At 42.9% G+C, this 21,385-nt stretch overlaps 1 protein-coding gene across 1 annotated transcript in view; it reads left to right on the top strand.

Annotated features, from left to right (window-relative positions):
- The first annotated feature begins 14,301 nt into the window (after nt 1-14,301).
- ZSWIM5 (zinc finger SWIM-type containing 5) overlaps nt 14,302-21,385 on the top strand; it is a 179,857-nt gene continuing 172,773 nt past the window's right edge. Inside the window, exon 1 of the mRNA XM_075555530.1 lies at nt 14,302-14,914. Within this exon, the coding sequence (XP_075411645.1) occupies nt 14,320-14,914 (595 nt within the window). The 5' untranslated portion in view covers nt 14,302-14,319. The remainder of the gene's footprint in view (nt 14,915-21,385) is intronic.

Raw genomic sequence — 21,385 nt, 5'->3', positions numbered from 1 at the left:
ATGTATTCCTTTTTATTGAGGCTGGCCCAAATGTATTCTCAATCAAGAAGGAGGATCAGAAAGGTTTCACATTTCTCTGTAACATAGTTATTTACAATTTGCCTCATAATTTTGTCAAATCGTGTTATCATCTGTCATAATGCAGTATGATGCCAATCATCTCAAGGCATATCACATTGCATGGACGATATCATTAAAAGATTACTAGTATGATGATGGTATTGGTAAACCATGCTCCAAAAGGTGGAACACATGCTCCAAAAGGTGGAAGATAAACTCTATGGCAGACTAAGGACCTACCACTTTAGTAAAAACTTGGGGGCTCAATCTGAGGGTATTCCAGGATATTCTATCTAAAGTGAATAACATGTTGCATCCTATACCACATACAAGGAAGTATATATAGTACCTAGTAGACCTTTTCTGGTCCTGAAGGTAACAGACGTTAGCCATATACTGAGATAATGTGGAATGCTGCCACCTTTCAGTGGGTCCTGGGATAGGAAAGTTCTGGCTGTAGGACAAGCAGCCTTGATGCTTTAGCTATATGATCCCGCAGACCAAATGTGAGATGTCAGGAGTGGGAAAAAATGCAATGGAGTTTATGACAAGTCCTCACAATGGAATCTCAATGAAGACCCTGAGATGCTGGGACAAAGTCATGCCATTCAGTGGAGTGGCTGGTGGGTTTGCACTGCCGACTTTGTGGTTAGCAGCCTGACACTTAACCTTCTGTGCCACTGGTGGTGCCTATGACACTCACACTAAAGGATTGTACATCCCATGAAAAAGAGTCCCTAGCATGGAACAGCAAACTAACAGAGGGGACAATGGGGCCGGGCCCAATTCGAGCTATGTTGACCTCCTCCACATAAGAATGTAATACAGAGGACAGCAATGAATATATATATATATATGGCAGGTCTGTCCAGACCACATGGGTGTGAACTAAGAGGGAAAGAGAAAGAGTGGACCTCATCATTCCCACCAAGCTCTGGGGCCAACATCCCTGTTTGGAGCAGCCAACGTCCAGAGAGGACTGCAAGGCCTGCCCCACCATGAGAAAACACTGTTCCCTTACTGACCCATAGCACTGTGGGGGACAGCACTAGAGATGCTGTGTGGAAAGTGTACCTAGTCTGCCCCATGCACGGTGGGGTGAAGTGCCAAGGGAGTGGAACAGGGCAGCAAGGGGAGCAAAGTAACCAAGTCCCCGAGGAATCTTGAAAATAGACTTCTGACTCAGAGGACAGGGCTTAGCACCTCATCAGACCTGATTGGAAAGTGTTCGTAAGGGTCTGGAACTATCTACTGGGTTAAACAATTTTTTTCTTTTGCCCTATGTCTATTTATATAAGATAGGAAGGACAAACAATCCTGAGGAGAAAATAATGGAACTGGCAGTCCTGTGGGGGTGAGGGTGGGGGGTGAGAGACAGACATGGGAGAGTATGGGGCTGGGAGGAGGAGCAGGGAGCCAACAAACTTAGGAATAAGGGAATAACAAGAGATCTAAAAATGATGGCAAGGAGGCCTGGTAGGGTTTTATCAAGTATAGTGTATCCATGAGGAATTACTGAGAGCTGAGTGGAGGGTGAGCATGATAGTGGGACAGGAGGAAGGGGAAAGGAAATAGAGGAAAGAATTAGGAAGCAAAAGCTATTTATGGAGGTATAGCTATAGGCATGTATATATGTAAATATATTAATTTATATCGAAAGGGATAGAGACCAATGTACATATATGCATATGTTAAGTATTAAGATTGTAGACAGCCTTTGGGCCTCTACTCAAGGCCTTCCTAAACACAAGAACACTTTGTTCTAGTAACCAGGCACTCTTTGATACTCACCTTCCCAACATGATCACTGAAAACAAAATGGGTACATAAGCAAAGTGGTGAAGAAAGTGGATGGTGCTATCAAAAGATATATGGTCTAGGGTCTTAAAGGCTTGAAGTTAAATAAGCAGCTCTCTAACAGGGAAGCAACAAACTCACATGGAAGAAGCACAGAAGCCTGTGTGATATTGAAGTGTTGACGGGATCAGGGATCAGGTACCCAAAGATTCAAACCAAACAATTATATCAATGTGAACAAAGGGGGTTGAAGTGGAGACCCAAAGTCCATCTGTAAACAATTGGACATCCTCCCCCAGAAGGGTTACAAAGAAGGGACAATTAAACCAGGGTGCAGTATAGCATTGACAAAACACATCATTCCTCTAGTTCCTGAATGTTTCCTCCCCACCACTACCATGACCCAGTTCTACCTTACAAATCTGGCTAGACCATTCAGGACAGATTACACCCTCAGGAACAGTAGTGGAATAGCAATATTATAAGGGTAGAGAATAAAGGGGAAACCCATCACAAGGATTGATCTATAGCCCATTCCCAGGGGGGCAAATAACAGAAATGTGGGTGAAGGGAGACAATGAACAGTGTAAGACATGAAATAACAACAACAATGTATAATAGATCAAGGATTCATGAGGGTGGGAGAGGGGTGGGAATAGGAGCTGATACCAAGGGCTCAAGTAGAAAAAAATATTTTGGAAATGTTGATGGCAACATATGTATAAGTGTGTTTAATATAATTGAGTAATGGATTGTCATAATACTTGTAAGAGTCCCCAATAAAACGAAAGAAAGAAACAGAGCCTCTTGAGTGTTACTAGGTCCTGGTAGAGCTGCAACACTTCATGTGACTTTGAGTCTACAAGTTTTCATCATGAGATGGGTTCTACTGAATCTGACAAATTATAAATCCAAATATATACACAATGTATTTTAATATGGACATGGTTCATTACTGTTTGAGTCTGAATGGGAACATAAGACATGAGATGGAAGTTCAAACTCCCATGTCACCTGCCACAGTTGTGCCATTGCTTTTTCTTCAGCTTGTGCAGATAGCTAGGGGGGTAGAGGGGGTTCTAAGAGACCTAAATTTTAGGAGATTACAGGCTCGGGTAACATCTGATTGAAACTGATGAGAGACCCCTGGGCAGAATCATACAGTTAAGTTACTCCCATATTCTTACTGTTGTTGCTGGTTACCACTGAATTGACTCTGACATATAGTGGCTTCTAGGAAAGTGTAAAACTTCTTCATAGGAGTTGAGCTGCTAACAGAAAGGATAGCAGTTCGATCCTTCCAGCACTCCATGAGAGAAAAATGAAACAGACTGCTATCATTAAGATTTACAGCCTTGCAGGGGCCAGACCAAATCCAGGGATACATATGGCAACCAACTAAAAAGGAGAGGGAAAAAAGAAAAAGAAAAGAAAAGACATGGGTAGTGGAGGAACAGGGCACTAATTCACCCAAGGGGAGGGTATTGTTTATATCTCCACAAGGAAAGAGCGACCAGACTTCAGCCCAGTGTTCCAAGATGTGAATGCAACATACCAGCATGAAGCAGGGAACCAGTAGAGAGGTCTGTGGGGTTGGCTCTAATTCCAACTATGTGGACAAACCACTGCCCCCCCCCATCCCAGAATAATTTACTTCAAAGGAGAGCACTGAAACTATATCTCAGGGAGAGGGACATGTCTGATCAGAGCACACATGCTGGCCCACCAAGCCTTGAGCGTCATATCCCTGCTCAGAGCAGCCAATGCACAAAGAGGACTGTATGGCCAGCTCCACTACAAGACACGACATTCTTCACTGACCCATAGCCCTATGCCATAGGGCCTATGGGGGACAACACTGCAGACACAGTATGAGAATTGTGCCCAAGGCAAAGCACTAAGGGTGCGCAACAGAACAGAAAGGGGAGCAGAGCAAAGAAGTCCTGAGGGAATACCAAAATAGACGTTGGGGCCATCAGACTCCACTGGAAAACACTCCTAAAGGTCAACAAACAGACCTTGAACTATTTACAGGCCTCTCTTTCCATTTTTTTGTCATTAGTTTTTTGTTGTCGTGGTTTTGTTTTCTTTTGCGGCTTTGTTTTGTTCTGTCTTGTTTTTTGTGCATTTTATTATCTCTGCAGATCTATCTAGATAAGATAGGCGGATAAACAAGCTGGAGGAGAAAACAACAGACTGATGGTTCCGGGGTAGGGGGTGGTGGGGTACATGGGAGAGAGAGGGAGGTGGGGGAAAGGAAGTGGGTGTTAACAACCTCAGGGACAAGGGAACAAGTGATCCAAAATCGATGGCAAGGAGGGTGTAGGAGGCCTGGTAGGGCATGATCAAGGGCAATGTAACTGAAAGGAATTACTGAAACCTAAATGAAGGCTGAGCACAATAGTGAGACAAGAGGAAAGTCAAAGGAAATAGAGGAAAGAACTAGGAAGCAAAGGGAATTTATAGAGGTCTAAATACAGGCATGTACATATGTAAATATATTTATATATGATGGGAAATATATTTATGTGCATATATTTATAGCTTTAGTATTAAGGTAGGAGATGAACATTGGGCCCCTACTCAAGTACTCTCTCAATGCAACAACACTTTGTTCTATTAAAATGGCATCCTGTGATGCTTACCTTCCCAACACGATTGCTGAAGATAAATGGGTACATAAGCAAATGTAGTGAAGAAAGCTGATGGTGCCCGGCTATCAAGAGATATAGCATCTGGGGTCTTAAGAACCATCTAGCTGAGAGAAAGCGGCCATCTAACTGAGAAGTAACAAAGCCCACACGGAAGAAACACATCAGCCTATGTGATCACGAGGTGGGATCAGGTTATCAAGCATCAAGGAACAAAAAAATCATATCATTGTGAATAAGGGGAGTGCGGAGTGGAGACCTAAAGCCCATCTGTAGGCAACTGGACATCCCCTTACATAAGGGTTGCAGGGAGATGAGCCAGTCAGGATGCAGTATAGCAACGATGAAACATACAAGTTTCCTCTAGTTCCTAAATGCTTCCCCCCCCCCCACTATCATGATCCCAACTCTACCTTACAAATCCAGCTAGACCAAAGGAAGTACACTGGTACAGATAAGAACTGTAAACACAGGGAATCCAGGACAGAAAAACCCCTCAGGACCAATAATAAGAATAGCAATACCAGGAGGGTAAGGTGGGGTAGAAAGGGGGAACCGATCACAATGATCTACATATAACCTCCTCCCTGGGGGACGGACAACAGAAAAGTAGGTGAAGGGTATGGCAAACAGTGTAAGACACAACAAAATAATAATAATTTATAAATTATCAAGGGTTTGTGGGGGAGGGTGGTGGGGAGGGAGGGGGATTAATGAGCTGATACCAAGGGCTCAAGTAGAAAGCAATTGTTTTGAGAATGATGATGGCAACAAATGTACAAATATGCTTGACACAATGAATGTATGTATGGATTGTGATAAGAGTTGTTCAAGGCCCCTGTATTGGACAGGGTTCTCTAGAGAGACAAACCAGATTGCTAGTGATTATATATAAATATATTTATAAAGATAGATATATAATTTGAGAAATAAACTGTTAAATAATATACAGATACATAATACAAGAAATTAACAGTTAAATTATAAAGCAGTGAGACACTAGCAGTCCTTCAAGTTTTGAGAGCTGCCAGGTGCCAGTCCTCTTCTGTAGAGAGAGCTGGGCTATATATCCCCAGGCAGCAAACAGCAAGGCAGGTCCCCAACTGTCATCAACTGTCAGTCCCCAGCTCCAGAGATGAACATTCCAATCGTGTGGGCTTAAAGGGGCCTCAACTTACAGCGACACAGTCCACAGGCAAGGCATCCCACCGGTAGTGTACCCCTTTAAACTGAGGCACAGAACAACCAAGGTGAGGCTCACCGAGCCATTTATCCCTCTGCCCTTCAGTTAATCCTACTTGTGTTTATCGGCCAGGCTGGCACAATAAACTATAGCAGCCCCCAATAAAATGATTAAAAAATAAGATTTACTGCCTTGGAAACCCTATGCAGCAGTTCTACCTTCTCTTACATGGTTGCTATGAGTTGAAATCAACCCCACAGAAGTGGTTTAATCTTTTTCTTCTTTATTTTTATTATTATTTTTAATCTTTTTATTGGAAACTTTTACAGATTTCATAACATTCCATAATTCCACCTCAAGCAGTATTGCACAATTGCTACCACAATCAGTTTCAAAACATTTTCTTTCTTCTCAAACTCCTTGATATCAGGTCCCCTTTATCTCCTCACCGCTATTCTACCCCCCAGGAGCCCTTATTATTATTTTTTTTGCCGTATCTTACACTGCCCAATATATCCATTCACATACAATTCTGTTGTCCGATCTCAGAGTGGGGCAGTGGTTTAATCTTTTTTTTTAAATCAATTTATTGGGGGTTCATACAACTCTTATTTTAAAAAATTATTTGATGGTTTTTATTCAATCTTTTTTTTATTACATACTTTTATTGGGGGCTCTTACAGCTCTTATCAGAATCCATACATTCATCCATTGTGTCAAGCACATTTGTACATAAGTTGCCATCATCCTTTCAAAATAATTTTATTTCTACTTGAGCCCTTGATATCAGCTCATTTTTTCTCCCTGACTCATGAACCCTTGATAAATTATAGATTATTATTTTCATTTCTTACATCATCCTGTCTCCCTTCACCCACTTTTCTGTTGTTCATCCCCCTGGGAGGGGGTTATATATCGATCTTTGTGATCCATTCCCTCTTTCTTCCCCCACCTTCTTCTCATCCTCCTGGTATCTCTATTCTCATTATTGGTCCTGAGGGTTTTATCTGTCCTGGATTCCATGTTGCGGGTTCTTATCTGTAACAGTGTACATGTTCTGGTCTAGTCAGATTTGTAAGGTAGAATTGAGGTCATGATAGTGGGGTTAGGAAACATTAAATAATTAGAGGAAAGTTATATATTTTATTGGTACTATGTTGCACCCTGACTGGTTCATTTCTTCCTGTGACCTTCGGTAAGGGAATGTCCAATTGTCTACAGATGGGCTTTGGGTTTCTGCTTCTTGCCCCCCCCCTTTCATATTGGTATGATTTTGTTCTGGGTCTTAGATGGCAGATACCTGATCCCATTGACACCTCATGATCACACAGACTGGTGTGCTTCTTCCATGTAGGCTTTGTTGCTTCTCAGCTAAATGGCTGCTTGTTTATCTTCAAGCCTTTAGCCCCCCAACACTGTAACTTTTGATAGCCAGGTACCATCAGCTTTCTTCATAGTGGTTTAATCTTTATGTGATCCGATTGTCAGAGATGCTGATGAGTTTGAACTGCTGAACTTACAGTTAGTGGTCCAGCACTTAATCATTGTGCAGCCAAGATTCCTTATAGGAACTGTTGTTCTTGGGTGTCATTGAGTTGGTTTCATCTCTTAGCCACCCTATATACAATAGAATGAAGCACTCCCTGGTTCATAGAAATTGTTAGAGGCCATAAATCACTATTGTTTGAAACCAGTAAGTTGTTTAATAATTTGTTTCTTTTTTTAATTTGGGGCTCATACAACTCTTATCACAATCCATACATCAAATTGAATCAGGCACGTTTTACATATGTTGCCTTCATTCTTTTCTAGACATTTACTTTCTATTGAGCCCTTGGTATCAGCTCTTATTTTATCCCCCCCCCACCCCCATAACCCCTGATAGATTGTACATTGTTATTATTTTCATCTCTCACATGGACTGCTGTCTCTCTTCCTCCATGTTTTGTTGTTCTTTCCCATGTAGAGGGGTGAATGGTTATGTGTCGATCATTGCAATCAGTTCCCCCTTTCTTCCTTCCTCTCCCATTCTTTCCACTAACTCTCTGGTATCACTATTCCCACTCCTGTTCCTGGATTCTGTGGGTCATGAGCGCCCATCCTATACCTGTGTACATGTTCTGGTCTAGTCTGAATTGAGAATCAGCACTGGGGGAATAATTTGTTTCTTAGCATTACATAGGTACAGCTACTTTGGAAAACAATCAGCAACATTTATAAAAGCAGAAAATATTTTATCCTATAATCAGTAATTCCTAGGAGAAATTCTAGAACATATGCTGAAAAAGACCCATACTAAGGTGTTCACTGAAGCACGGTTCATGGAAGTATTGTTTGTAATAAAAAGTTGGAAGCAACTTAAATGTATATTGTTATTGAAATATGAATGTATTAAGTTCCTAGGGTTGCATAGAACAAAGTAACACAAATTAGCTGACTTGAAATAATAGCATTTTATTATGTCACAATTCTGGAGGCTAGAAGACCTGAAGAGCTGTGGGAAGACATCAAGAACATCATACATGAAGAAAGTAAATGGTCATTTAAAAGACAGGGAACCCAGAAAAGATCAAAGTGGATTTCAGAAACTCACTCTTGGTCAGAGCTAAAGCAAAAGGATGAAATGATAAAGGAGCTGAGCAACAAATGCTAAGACTAGCTCAATAATGCAAAGTAAAGTATTATAATAAAATGTGCAAAGATTTGGAGCTAGAAAACCAAAAAGGAAAGACATGTTCAGCATTATCAAGCAGAAAGAACTAAAGAAAAATTCTAGTTGTAATATTGAAAGATTCTATGGGTAAAACACTGAACAATGTATGAAGCATCAAAGGAAGACAGAAAGAACACAGTCATTATATAAAAAAAGAACTAGTTAGCATCAGCCACTTTATGAGATAACATGATCAAGACCTAGTGGTACTGATGGAAGAAGTTCCAACTGCACTGAAGGTATTAGTTAATAAGAAGACTCCAGGAACTGAGAGAACACCAGTTGAAATGTTTCCACATGCTGATAGCAGTACTGAAGGCACCAACTCATCTATGCCAAGCTTCCTGACCAACAAACTATAAGAGACCCATCTTTTCACCCATTGCAAAGAAGAGTGACTCCACATGATGCATAAATTATCAAACAATATCACATTCAAATAAAATTTTGAAGATAATTTAGCAAAGTTTACAGCAGTACATCCACAGGGAACTGCCAGAAATTCAAACAGGATTCATAAGAGGATAGGGAACAAGAAATATCATTGCAGGGAACCAGTGGAGGGGTCTGGGAGGCTGGCCCCAGCACCATAAATTAAGTGGATTCCTGCCCCTCCCCTGAAAAGAATTTGTTCCAAAGGACAACATTGACTCTGCAGCTCCGGGAGATGGACATATCTGATCAGAGCACACGGGAGCAGATGAAGGGGCAGGAGGAGAGAGTGGAACACAGCCGGGCCCACCAGGCCGTGAGGATGATGTTCCTGAGTAGAGCAGCCAGTCCACAGAGAGAACAACATGGCTGGCCCCACTATGAGACATGATGCCCCTCAGTGACTAAGGGCGATACAGGGGACAGCACCAGAGACACAGTGTGGGAATTGCACCTGACCTGATCCCACCACACCGAGGCAAATCACTGGGGGAGTGCAGCGGAACAGCAAGGGAATGGAGTAGCAAGGTCCCCAGGGAATGCTGAAAGTGGACTTTGGGGCCAGGGCGTGGTGCCCCAACAGACTGGACTGGAAAACGCTCCTAAGGGCCAGCAAACGATCCCGGAACTAACTACAAGCTTTTCTTTTGTGAAGTGTTTTGTTTTGTTCTTTGTCAGTGGTTTGTTTTTGTTGTTTTGTTGTCTGGTTGTATACTGTTGCTTTGTTTTCCTCTGTCTTGTTTTCGTGCATGTTAGTGTCTCCACAGGTCTGTCTGAATCGGACAGGCTGGGTGAACTATCTGGAGGAGAAACAACGGGACCGACAGTTCCGGGGGACTTGGGGTAGGGGGGGTAGGGGGGTTAAGGAAGTGGTGTTAACAAACACAGGGACAAGGGAACAACATGGGACCCAAAATGGTAGAGAGGGGGAGTGGCAGGCCTGGTGGGGAATGATCAAGGGTAAGGTTGCATAGAGAAGAGGTATACTCTAGCCCAGATGGCGACGAAGCATGGTAGTAGGGCAGGAGGAAAGTCAACGGAGATGGAGGAAAGAGCTAGGAGTCAAAGGGCATTTATGGAGGTCTAGACAAAGACATGTACATGCAAATATATATAGGAGGATGGGGAAATAGATCTATGTGTCTCTATTTATAGGTTAAGTATTAAGGTGGTGGAAGGACCTTGGGCCTCTACTCAAACACTCCCTCAATGCATGAATACTTTCTTTTATTAAATTGTCACTCTATGATGCTCACCCTCCCGACACAACTGCTAAAGCCAAAATGGGTGAACAAGTAAATGTGGTGAAGAAAGCTGATGGTGCCCGGCTATCAAATGAGATAGTGACTGGGGTCTTAAAGGCTTGAAGATAAACAAGTGGCCATCTAGCTCAGAAGCAACAAAGTCCACATGGAAGAACACACCAGCCTGTGTGATCGAGTGGTCCCGAAGGGATCAGTTATCAGGTATCAAAGAACAAAAAATCATATCATTGACTGCACACCTCCATGATAGGATCGCTGAAGACAAATGGGTGCATAAGCAAATGTGGTGAAGAAAGCTGATGGTGCCCGGCTATCAAAAGATATAGTGTCTGGGGTCTTAAAGGCTTGAAGGTGAACAAGCGGCCATCTAGCTCAGAAGCAACAAAGCCCACAAGGAAGAAGCACACCAGCCAGTGCGATCACGAGGTGCCAAAGGGACCAGGTATAAGGCATCATACAAAAAAAAAAGAGAGATATATGTGTATATATATGTATGTATGTATGTATGTGTGTGTATATATATATATATATATATATATATATATATATACCATATTGAATGAAGGGGGAGGTGCAGAGTGGAGACCCAAGGCCTAAATGTCGGCCACTGGAGATCCCCTCATAGATGGGTTTAGGAGAGGAGATGGGTCAGTCAGGGCGTGAGATAGTACTGATGAAGAACACAGCTTTCCCCCAGATCCTGGATGCTTCCTCCCCCCAACTACCATGATCCGAATTCTACCTTGCAGGGCTGGATAGGGCAGAGGCTGTACACTGGTACATATGAGGGCTGGAGGCACAGGGAATCCAGGGTGGACGATACCTTCAGGACCAAGGGTGTGAGGGGTGATGCTGGGAGAGTGGAGGGTGAGTGGGTTAGAAAGGGGGAACTGATTACAAAGATCCACATGTGACCTCCTCCCTGGGAGATGGACGGCAGAGAAGGGGGAGAAGGGAGACTCTAGATAAGGCAAGATATGACAAAATACCAATGCATAAATTACCAAGGGCACATGAGGGAGGGGGAAAAAAAAGAGGACCTGATGCAAAGGGCTTAAGTGGAGAGCAAATGCTTTGAGAATGATTGAGGCAGGGAATGTGCAGATGTGCTTTATACAATTGATGTATGTATATGTATGGATTGTGATAAGAGTTGTATGAGCCCCTAATAAAATGTAAAAAAAGAAAAAAAGAAATATCATTGCTGATATTAGATGGATCTTGGTTCAAGGCAGGGAATGCCAGAAAAATGTTTACTTGTATTTTATTGATTATGTAAAAGCATCAGACTGTAGGGTCATAACCAACGATGGAAAGCATTGAGAAGAATGGGAATTCTAGAACACTTAACTGTGTTCATGAAGAATCTGTATATGGACCAAGAGGCAGTTGTGTAAGCAGAACAAGAAAATACTGCAAGGTTTAAAATCAGGAAAGGTGTGAGTCAGGGTTGTATCCTTTCACCATACTCATTCAATTTGTAGGCAGAACAAATAATCTGAGAAAATGGATTCTATGAAGGAGAATTCAGCATCAGGATTGGAGGCTTATTGACATTTGCAATCTGTACATGACAAAACATTGCTTGCTGAAAGTGAGGACTTGAAGTACTTGCTGATAAAGATCAAGGATTGCAACTTTCAGTATGAATTACAACTCATGTAAAGAAGACCAAAATCCTCACAACTTGACCAACAGGTAACAACCTGGTAAATGGAAACAAGATTGATCTTGTCAAGGATTTTATCTTGCTTGGGTCCACAAATCAATGCTCATAGATGGAAGCAGCAGTCAAGAAATTAAATGACACATTGCATTAGGTAAATCGGTTGCACAAGACCTCTTAAAGTTTTGAAGAGCCAGAATGCCACTTTTAGGACATCGTATGCCTTCCACAAGCCATGGTATATTCAATTGCCTCAGATGTATATGAAAGTTGGACATTGAATAGAAAGACTGACAAAAAATAAATGCATTTGAATTATGGTGAGGGATATTGAAAGTATCAAACCCACCATGGACTGCCAAAAGAACAAAGAGATGTGTCTTGGAAGAAGTGCATCCAGAATGCTCCTTAGCAACAAGGTCAGCAGTTTGAACCCACCAGTCGCTTCTCAGGACAAATTTAAGCTTTCTGCTTCTGTAAAGATTTACAGCCTGGGAAACCCTATATTATTGATTCTATATGAGTTGGAATCAATTCCATGGCAGTGGATGGATTTATCCAATCCATTAATGCAAGAGGGGGGAGAACTGGTTGTGATGATGTATATACAACTCTTTTAAAAAAGCAATAACAAAGTAGAAGTATACTATATGTGAATATTATATTAAGAAAACTACTGGGGGAAAAAAAGCCCAGCCAAACTTCACCTATGGTTACCATAGGTGAAGGAAGAAGAGTTTTTGTTTAGGGAGCATTGAGTTTATGTTAATGGTGGTTGAATAATTTGGAAAAGGGTATCAATAATGGTGTATAATCAGTGCCATTGAATTATACATGTGGAAGTTGTGAATTGGATAATGCTTTGTTGTGTATTTTCTTTGCCACAATTTTTAAAACTTACATGAATAATGAGTGCAAAGAAGAAAATTTTCTAAAATTGAGTGTAGTAATGATTTTACAACTCTTCTTAATAAGAAGTATGAATTGTATGATATGTGGATGAAGTGCCAATAAAAGTGTTTAAAAAAAAGGATTGATGAACCTATAGAGACAACAAGTAGGAGAACAGTTCCCAGGAGGCGCAGTGGGGGAGGAGGGTAAAGGGGAGATGATATCAAGGAGTTCAAGAAGGAAGGAAGTGTTATAAAACTGATTGTGGTAGTAATTGTGCAATATTGCTTGATGTGATTGAACTATGGAATGGTATATTTGTATTAGCTCCCAATCATAGGGCTTTTTTTTTGGGGGGGGAGAAAAAAACAAAGGAGTCATGGTGGTGCTGTAGGTTAGGTATCGAGTAGCTAAACTCAAAGTTGGCAGTTCAAATCCCCCAGACAATCTTTGGGCAAAAGATAAGGCTGTCTACTCCCATAAAGATTCTTGGAAATCCTATGTTGGATCACTTTTGAGTCAAAATCAACTTCATGGTCATGGAGACTTCATGTGTCATGTGTGGACTGCTCCACAGGTAATTTCTTAAGTGCTGGTGCTGTCATGTTCACTAAAGCAGATGACTAGGTTTTTCTCCCCAGCTGGGTTTAGCCATTAGGCAAAAATGTTTGGTTAAGTTATGGTAAATGGATATGATAATTGCGCTCACAGCGTTTCCAGTCAGTTGGGCAGACAAGAAACAATTATGCATGCAACTTTTGACAAGTAATATAAAGGTGAAGAAAACTGTGACAAGCAAAGCCTGACTTAAGCTTGACTGGACGCGGGGTGGTCCTAGAATTCTCCCGCAAACACACATAAAAAAGTGTTTTCTTTCCCAGGACGCAAGGTGCGACCCCCTCCAGAGCCCTGTGAGGGCGCAGTCGCCATCGTAGCGAGGTCTTGGCGCCCCATTGTCCCGCCAGGGGCTGGTGCGTGCGATGTTGCCCCGTTCTGAGGAGGCCGTTGACTTTATCTTACATTTTACGGCGCGAGGCGCGTTCTCATCACTTGGAACCCGGCCTGTTTCCATCGCTCGAACTTTCCGATTAGTGTCTTCCTCGAGTCTGGCCGTGACAGCCTCCTGTCACTTCAGTCGGCCGTCGGGTCCGAGTCGGAGTTTCGGCTCTCCCGGTGCTCCGCGAGACCGTGCCTTCACGGAGGCGGCGCCCAGGAGGGCTCGCGGGCCTCCGCGTCCCTCAGCCACACAGCCCGTCCTCTGAGCGGCCGCACGTGTGCCTGAGGCACCGAGGCCGGTGAGGCGGCCCGTGAGGCGGCCCGGCGCTCCTCGCCCCTGCGCCGTCGCCCGCCCGGCGCGCGTTCTGGGCTGTCTGCGCGCGCCGCGAGCCCGCGCTCGCTCCCGCCCGGCCCGGCCCGGCCTGAGCGCGCCCCCGCGCGCTGGTCCCCAGGCCGTCCCCGTCGGCCTCAGCGGCGCGCACCCCGGCCGGGCCCCAGCGCCCCACTCGCGCCGGCCGGCTCGCTGGCCCCGCCCTCCCCCGCCCCGGCGCCGCTGCTGGGCGCTTGCGCGGGGCGCGTGGCCGTGGCCCGGGGCTCCGCTGCAGTCGGGGCCGCCGCCGCCGCCGCCGCCGCCGCCGCTTCAGTCCGTCAGTCGGTCCCCAGCAATGGCGGAAGGCGGTGAGCGAGAGGAGCCGCTCTCGCCGCCGCCGCTCTCGCCGGCCAAGCGGCTGTGCTCGTGGCCCAGCCCGCAGGCTCACCACCCTCGCGGCTCGCCCGGGACGGCCGGCGGCGGGGCAGGGGGCGTCGGCGGCAGCTGCCTGGCCCCCGGGGCCCGCCCCCACCGGCAGCCCGAGTCCCTGCTGGACTGCGCCGCCAAGACGGTGGCGGAAAAGTGGGCGTACGAGCGGGTGGAGGAGCGCTTCGAGCGGATCCCGGAGCCGGTGCAGCGCCGCATCGTCTACTGGTCCTTCCCGCGGAATGAGCGGGAGATCTGCATGTACTCCAGCTTCCAGTACCGCGGCGGCTCGGGCGCCGGCGCTGCGGGCGGCGCCGCGGGGGCTTCGCCGGCCGAGGAGGGGCTGCCGCCGCCCCCCGGGGCCGCCGCTCCGGCCGGCTCCGCCCCCGGGGCCGCCGCGGTCGGGGCGTCCCCGGGACTGGGCGCAGGAGCCGGCGCGGCCGGCGGCAGCAGCGAGGGGCTGCCCTTCCGCCGGGGCATCCGTCTGCTGGACAGCGGCTCCGTGGAGAACGTGCTGCAAGTCGGTAGGTGTCCGCCCGGCCCCTCTCCCGGCGCCTCGGCCTCCCCTTTCGCAGGTGCCTCCTCCGCGCCGAGCGCCGGGCGAACCCCGGCATTCCGCCCAACTCCCGCTCCCCAGGGAAGGACAAACAAGTCACCTCAAAAACTTTTCCCAACACCTGCGTGGGGTCCCCTGCCGCGCGTTTCCCGCTGGCCCGCTGCCCCCATTTCTTTTTGTTTGCAGAGCTAATGGGTCTCCGCTCTCCTCCCCAGACACTGCCCACCCCAAAGGCGAAACTACCGTGCCGGCTGGGGTGCTGTGCTCTGGGCGCTGTCCTACTCTCGGAAATGCCGTTTTTCTGGTCCGAGTTTGGAGAGGGGAGGATTGTTAGTGAATCTGGAGCAAGCGGTTTTACGGGGAGTGCTTGGGGGACAGGCTGTCAAAGGCAGATTGAAACTGGGTGCAGTTAACTTTAAAATGGGAAAGACCGCAACCGCAAAAAAATATTGTGCATTTTAGACCCTATTAGTGGCCGGCTGTGATATTTGTTCCTCCCACCCTCCCCAACCCCCTGACCCTGGACCAGTGATGCTTGGGATCCAGGCTGCGGACTAACAATAACGGACCATGGAAATGTGACAGCGTCTCTTCTCCACAACCCTACCCAAGCAAAAAAAAAAAAAGAAAGAAAAAAGCCGCCCAATCTGGAGTGGGGGTGGGGTCTGTCTTCCTCGGCAGGCTGGGGCAATCAAATGCTGGTCACTTTGGGTTTTCCACTTGCTTTGCTTGTAACACGTCTTCGCCTTTGCTTTTGTTTTTATCTGTGTGTGTGTGTGTGCGCGCGCGCGCGTGTGTGTGTGTGTGTGTGTGTATGGGGGTTGGGGAGAATCAGAAATGATTTCTCTTTCTTGTACTCTTCCGGAGTTCCCAGTTTGTTAATCTTATTAAGTATGTAAATACAGTGTTCCTGATTCCTGGAATGGTTAAGTGAGAGAGAAAAATGACATTGTTTAACATTGACGTGCTACATGGAAAACTAAAACATGGATATTGTTTTCTATTAGGGATATTGCAGCCGTCTGGAAGTGCACCTGTATTTTTATGCATTTTATTGTACGGTGAATACTGATGTTGATTGAAGAACATTCTCATTTTTGAAAGGAGTTAGAAGGATATTGATTTTCAAATTAAGCATGTATACACACACACACACACACACACACACACACACACACACACACACACACACACACACACAGGCTCCAAACGAATAGCTCCTTCTTCTCAGGTAAAACCAACATATTAAAATGGGGTTTTCCTTAAAGAGTAGCACATTGTAGTGTTTTATATAAAATAATGGGCTCTGCATATTGAGAATCACAGAGTCCTCTCTTTCCATGAAAACAACAGACTGCCACAATTTGTTTTGCAAATGTGAAATGTAAATTTATCCTGTGCTAGAAGTAGATTTAGAAAGTTTTATTTGAAAGAGGTTGGTCCTTTGTGTGTTTGTGTATATTTTTGAAAGAATTAACTGAGTACATAATTAAGGTGTATCATTTTAATACTGAAAAATTTTAAACGTGAAAATGAAGATAGACATTTCTCTATTAGTTTGTAAACTTAATTCTTTCTATGAGCTACGATGCATTAACTTTTATTATAAGATTCTTGCTAAAATATTTTAAATTGAAGAAATAGTGGTTGTTTTATAGTAAGAGATAGGTTTGAAATAATTTTCTAACTGAGGCATCCATTTGGGGACAAAAAGAGAGGAGAAACTTTAAAAATGACTATAACACCAATTTCAAATAAAGTCAGATTTTATGGGCGATCCAGACCATATTTAAATTAAGTTTTAGAAAAATGTGAGTTGGTGTGTTTAGTGGATGATGGTTCTTATATGATAGTTTCTGTGACTTGGAGAAAAGATGCATAAAAGGAAATATTTTTATTTTCACTTTGTTTCAAAGATGAGACTGGGAGGATGAATTAATCACTTTTAGGTAATGCTATGTAAGAGTCAGGAGCTGTGTAATCCTTATTTTTCTGACTTTAATTGATGTTAATAAGTATTCAAGAGCTGAATATTTTATTCTCCCATCATTTTAAGTTCTATAAACTAGAATGAACACACTTTAATACATAAAACTTGCTAGAATGAACACTCTTTAATACATAAAGCTTGAGTCACATCTGCCTCCTAAACTTAAAAATGGTGTATGACTTAATCAAGATGATAGATTTATAACATTACCATTAAAAGTGATTGAGAAATTGATTTGTATATGGTAGCAATCATGCTCTTCAATTTACAGCTTCAAACTTTTAAATTCATAAGTGATACTATTATTTTTTTAAAAACCTACATATTTTCTTACTGTTTCCAAGTCATAGTTGGTTATAAGTTCAGAATCGAGAAGTTACATAAGGATGATGCTTTAAAGTGAAGGAAGTTAGGTTATTTCTCTTAATGAAAAGATTCAGAAGGGAATTTAAATTTTTAAAAATCAACACACAAGTTTTTAAGACAAATAAATCAAACAGTTGGGGGGTGGGGTGGGATCTGGTTCAAGAACTAAGTACAGATAGTGAATCCTATTACTTCTGATTGCTTTCTCAGTTAAATTTGGTAATGAGCAACCATAGACTGGTTGAAAGACCAGTGTTCTGTAGAAAAAAGCAGATTTTGAATCAGAACTAAAACTCACCCAGCTTGATGTAAACAAATGGGGTAACTATAGGTTTGTTATGCTCAAAGGATACATTTCTTTTACAGGGCTGTACTGAATCAGAAGTATTGTTCCTTTTAAAAGGGGAAAATTGCAAATTAGTCTTTTCATGGACATCTGTAAGTTTGAAGCTATGTGAATAGATTTACAGTCTGATCTCAGTATTATGAAGGTAATAGAGTTCAGATGTTTTAAGCATCTGCATTTTTAACCTGTTTAAGAAGCTCGTGTAATAGCACTAGTATGAGCCTTGTGGAAAATACTTATTCAAGAGTCTGCAGATGGTATAAGAATGGGACAGCTACAATTTACTAATGGTTTTATGGTTTTGACCCTTTTATGCTATTCACCACATTTTAAATTAATTTCTCTGTGCCTCATAAAACTTAAAAGCACCTTCTCAGCAAAAATCTGAATTAATTTAAGGAAAAGAAGCATGGATGTTTTTTCTATATTATAATGGAAATATTATATTTATTTGGAAAAATAGATTTTCACAGTTTTATAAAGCCATGAGGGGGTCTCCTGTGCTGGCATATCTTAATTATGCAAATATTTATTCAGAAATTTTCAGTAGGTTCTGATAGGCGACTTCAACAAAGCCCCTTATTTTTAGTCTTCATGTTTTCTAAAAAAGTATATAATGTGTCCTTGGATTGTTTTCAAGACCAGAGCCACAATGATAAGTACTACCTTATGTGGAAGAGGTGTAATTACAAAGTCAATTTTTTAAAAGAGGTGCATTTTAAGAAGGTATTAATAACTTACACATCAAATAGTTAGTTTATAATTATGCATACTTATGTTATCATAAACATAACTGTGAATCTTTTCTTTAGCATAACTTTTGTAAAATGCAGTAGTAGCAAGTACTGCAGTGGTTGGTTTTTAGATATAATTTGTCTTAATCTATATTTGTTTGGTGGAACAAAAGATATTCACAACTGAAGAGATTTATAGCATTATTTATAAGTTAAGAGTAGGTAAAATCATACTAAAACTTAATGAAAGGGAAAATGACTTAATTTATATTTAGGATGCCCAGCATAGAAGATAGTTACTTACTTTTTAGGGATAACCTGTTAACCTTTTTTCTTAGTGTAGAAACTTACCAAATTTCTATTGTTATTTTAAATAACAATGTTCTCTTCCCCATATCCACCATCCCAATATACCAGACATCTTAATATTTAATAAATAAACAATAAATGTTTATTAAATGAATGAATGTTTTTGTATATAATTTTATTAGGAGCTCATATCAATTGTGTAAAGCACATTTGTACATTCATTGCCCTCATCATTCTCAACATTTGCTCTCCACTTAAGCCCCTGGCATCAACTCCTCATTTTTTCCCCTCCCTCCCCGCTCCCCCCTCCCTCATGAACCCTTGATAATTTAGAAATTATTATTTTTTCATATCTTTCCCTGCCTGACGTCTCCCTTCACCCACTTTTCTGTTGTCCTTCCCACAGGGAAGAGGTTATATGTAGATCCTTGTAATTGGTTTCCCCTGTCCAACCCATCCTCCCTTTTCCCTCCTAATATCGCCACTCATGCCACTGGTCTTGAAGGGATAATCCGCCCTGGATTCCCTGTGTTTCTGGTTCTTATCTGTACTAGTGTACATCCTCTGGTCTAGCCAGACTTGCAAGGTAGAATTAGGATCATGATAGTGGCAGGGGAGGAAGCATTTAGGGACTAGAGGAAAGTTGTATTTTTCATCGTTGCTACATCGCACCCTGTCTGGCTCGTCTCCTGCCCAAGACCCTTCTGGAAGGGGATGTCCAGTGGCCTACAAATGGGCTTTGGGTCTCCACTCGCACTCCCCTCCTCATTCACAATGATAGGAGTTTTTGCTCTGATGATGCCAGATACCTGATCCCTTCGACACCCTGTGATTACACAGGCTGGTGTGCTTCTTCCATGTGGGCTTTTTTGCTTCTGAGCTAGATGGCCGCTTGTTTACCTTCAAGCTTTTAAGACCCCCGAATGAATGAATGTTAAACATGGATTTTCAGTGTTGTGAAATTGAAAAAAGAGAGAAAGCGAAGTTTGTAGTTTTAGCATGTAGAAGATAGGGTGACATTTTAAGACTTGTGCATTTGTTAAACTGATAGCATTAAGTACTAGAAGTTCTTTTTAAAAAAAATCATTTTATTAGGGGCTCATACAACTCATCACAATCCATCCATACATTAATGTGTAAAGTACATTTGTACATTCATAGCCCTCATGATTCTCAAAACATTTGCTCTCCACTTAAGTCCCTGGCATCAGCTTCCCCTCCCTCCCTACTCCCCCCAAGTACTAGAAGGTTCTATACCTTATGAACAAGAGCTAGTAAAAATAATTACCAAAACGTATAGCCATCTGAATTAAGCAAAAGTGTCAAAATGTGTAGCTATTGCTTCTTGATACATCGTTCATCTAGGTCTATACATTTCTGCCAGCAGTGTTTCCTTTTCTCTAGCCCTTCCCTGAAGAATTTTATACTCTTGGACATACACCATGTCAGGTTGTGTTCCCTTTGCATGATCTTTGAGTTTGGGGAACAAAAAGAAGTCTGAAGGGCAAGATTGCGGCTGTAGGGTGGAGAGGGTAAGACTTTCTTTTCTTTAAATCATTTTATTGGGGGCTCTTACTGCTCTTAGCACAAACACCTTTGTGCATTTTTTGCCATCATTTCAAAATATTTTCTTTCTACTTGATCCCTTGGTATCAGCTCCTTATTTTTTTTCCTTCTGTACCCCCCCCATGAAGCCTTGATAAATTATGAAGTATTATTATTTTCTTACATCATCTGCTGTTTACCTTTACCCACTTTTCTGTTGTTCATTGTCCCTCCCCCAGGGGGGTGGTTATATGTCGATCATTGTGATCAGTTCCCCCTTTTCCCCCCGCCTTCCCCCCATAGAGTAAGATTTTCTAATGGCATCCTCATAGGACTCCCCTTGCGACCTTCAAAGGAATGGGTACTTGGTTGAGAGAGAAAAAATTTCTCAGGGCAACTCTCCTGTCCTTTTTCTCATCAATGCTGTTTTCGGTTTTGTAATAATTGCCTGTGATTCATCTGTGAGAAAACCAAGATTACCCCTTTGCCAACCCCCTTTCCCCGCCAACAGTCACCATAGCCTTCTGGCTTGAATGTAACTAGCCCAGCAGATCCTCTCAGATGCCACTGTTTGACTGGGACTGTTTCTGAAGACGTCCCGAGACTGTGATAACTGTATTACTAAGAGCTCGTCTGTAGCCATCCAGTGATTGCAGAGACATGTTTAGACAAGGTGTGTTTGGGACAAACTTGTTCATGTAAGAACTAGAGTTGTATGATTTACTCTTGTGTCATACTCTGACGGACATTTGTTTTGTGTTAAGAATGGTGATTTATCATTTTCTTCAAATGGAAGCTCTAAGTGAATAATTTACTAAAGATAACTCTAAAAAGTAAGGTTTTGATGCTTAAGGAAAATGAATTAGCTAAGACAGCATATTTTTATTTTAGAAATTATCTCTATTTGGGGAATTAAAAAAGCTTTCCGGCAGAGCAGATAAGGGTGTACATTCAATAAGATACATTTTATTTCAACTCATCAATTACAGTCCTTAGTGTACTATGACTTAAGCCACTTTATCCCTGTGTTTCTTGTTTCCATTCCTACTTTCCTAACCTTACTCTGTAGCTTGTCCATGGGCAGCTACTGTCCTTTTGATCCTAAGTGGTTGATTACTCTAACATGGAGGCAAGTTTAGTTCTAGACAT

Source organism: Tenrec ecaudatus, chromosome 1 (genome assembly GCF_050624435.1).
Source record: "Tenrec ecaudatus isolate mTenEca1 chromosome 1, mTenEca1.hap1, whole genome shotgun sequence".
Classification (NCBI taxonomy): Eukaryota; Metazoa; Chordata; class Mammalia; order Afrosoricida; family Tenrecidae; genus Tenrec; species Tenrec ecaudatus.
This window is presented reverse-complemented; position numbering and strand designations above follow the sequence as displayed.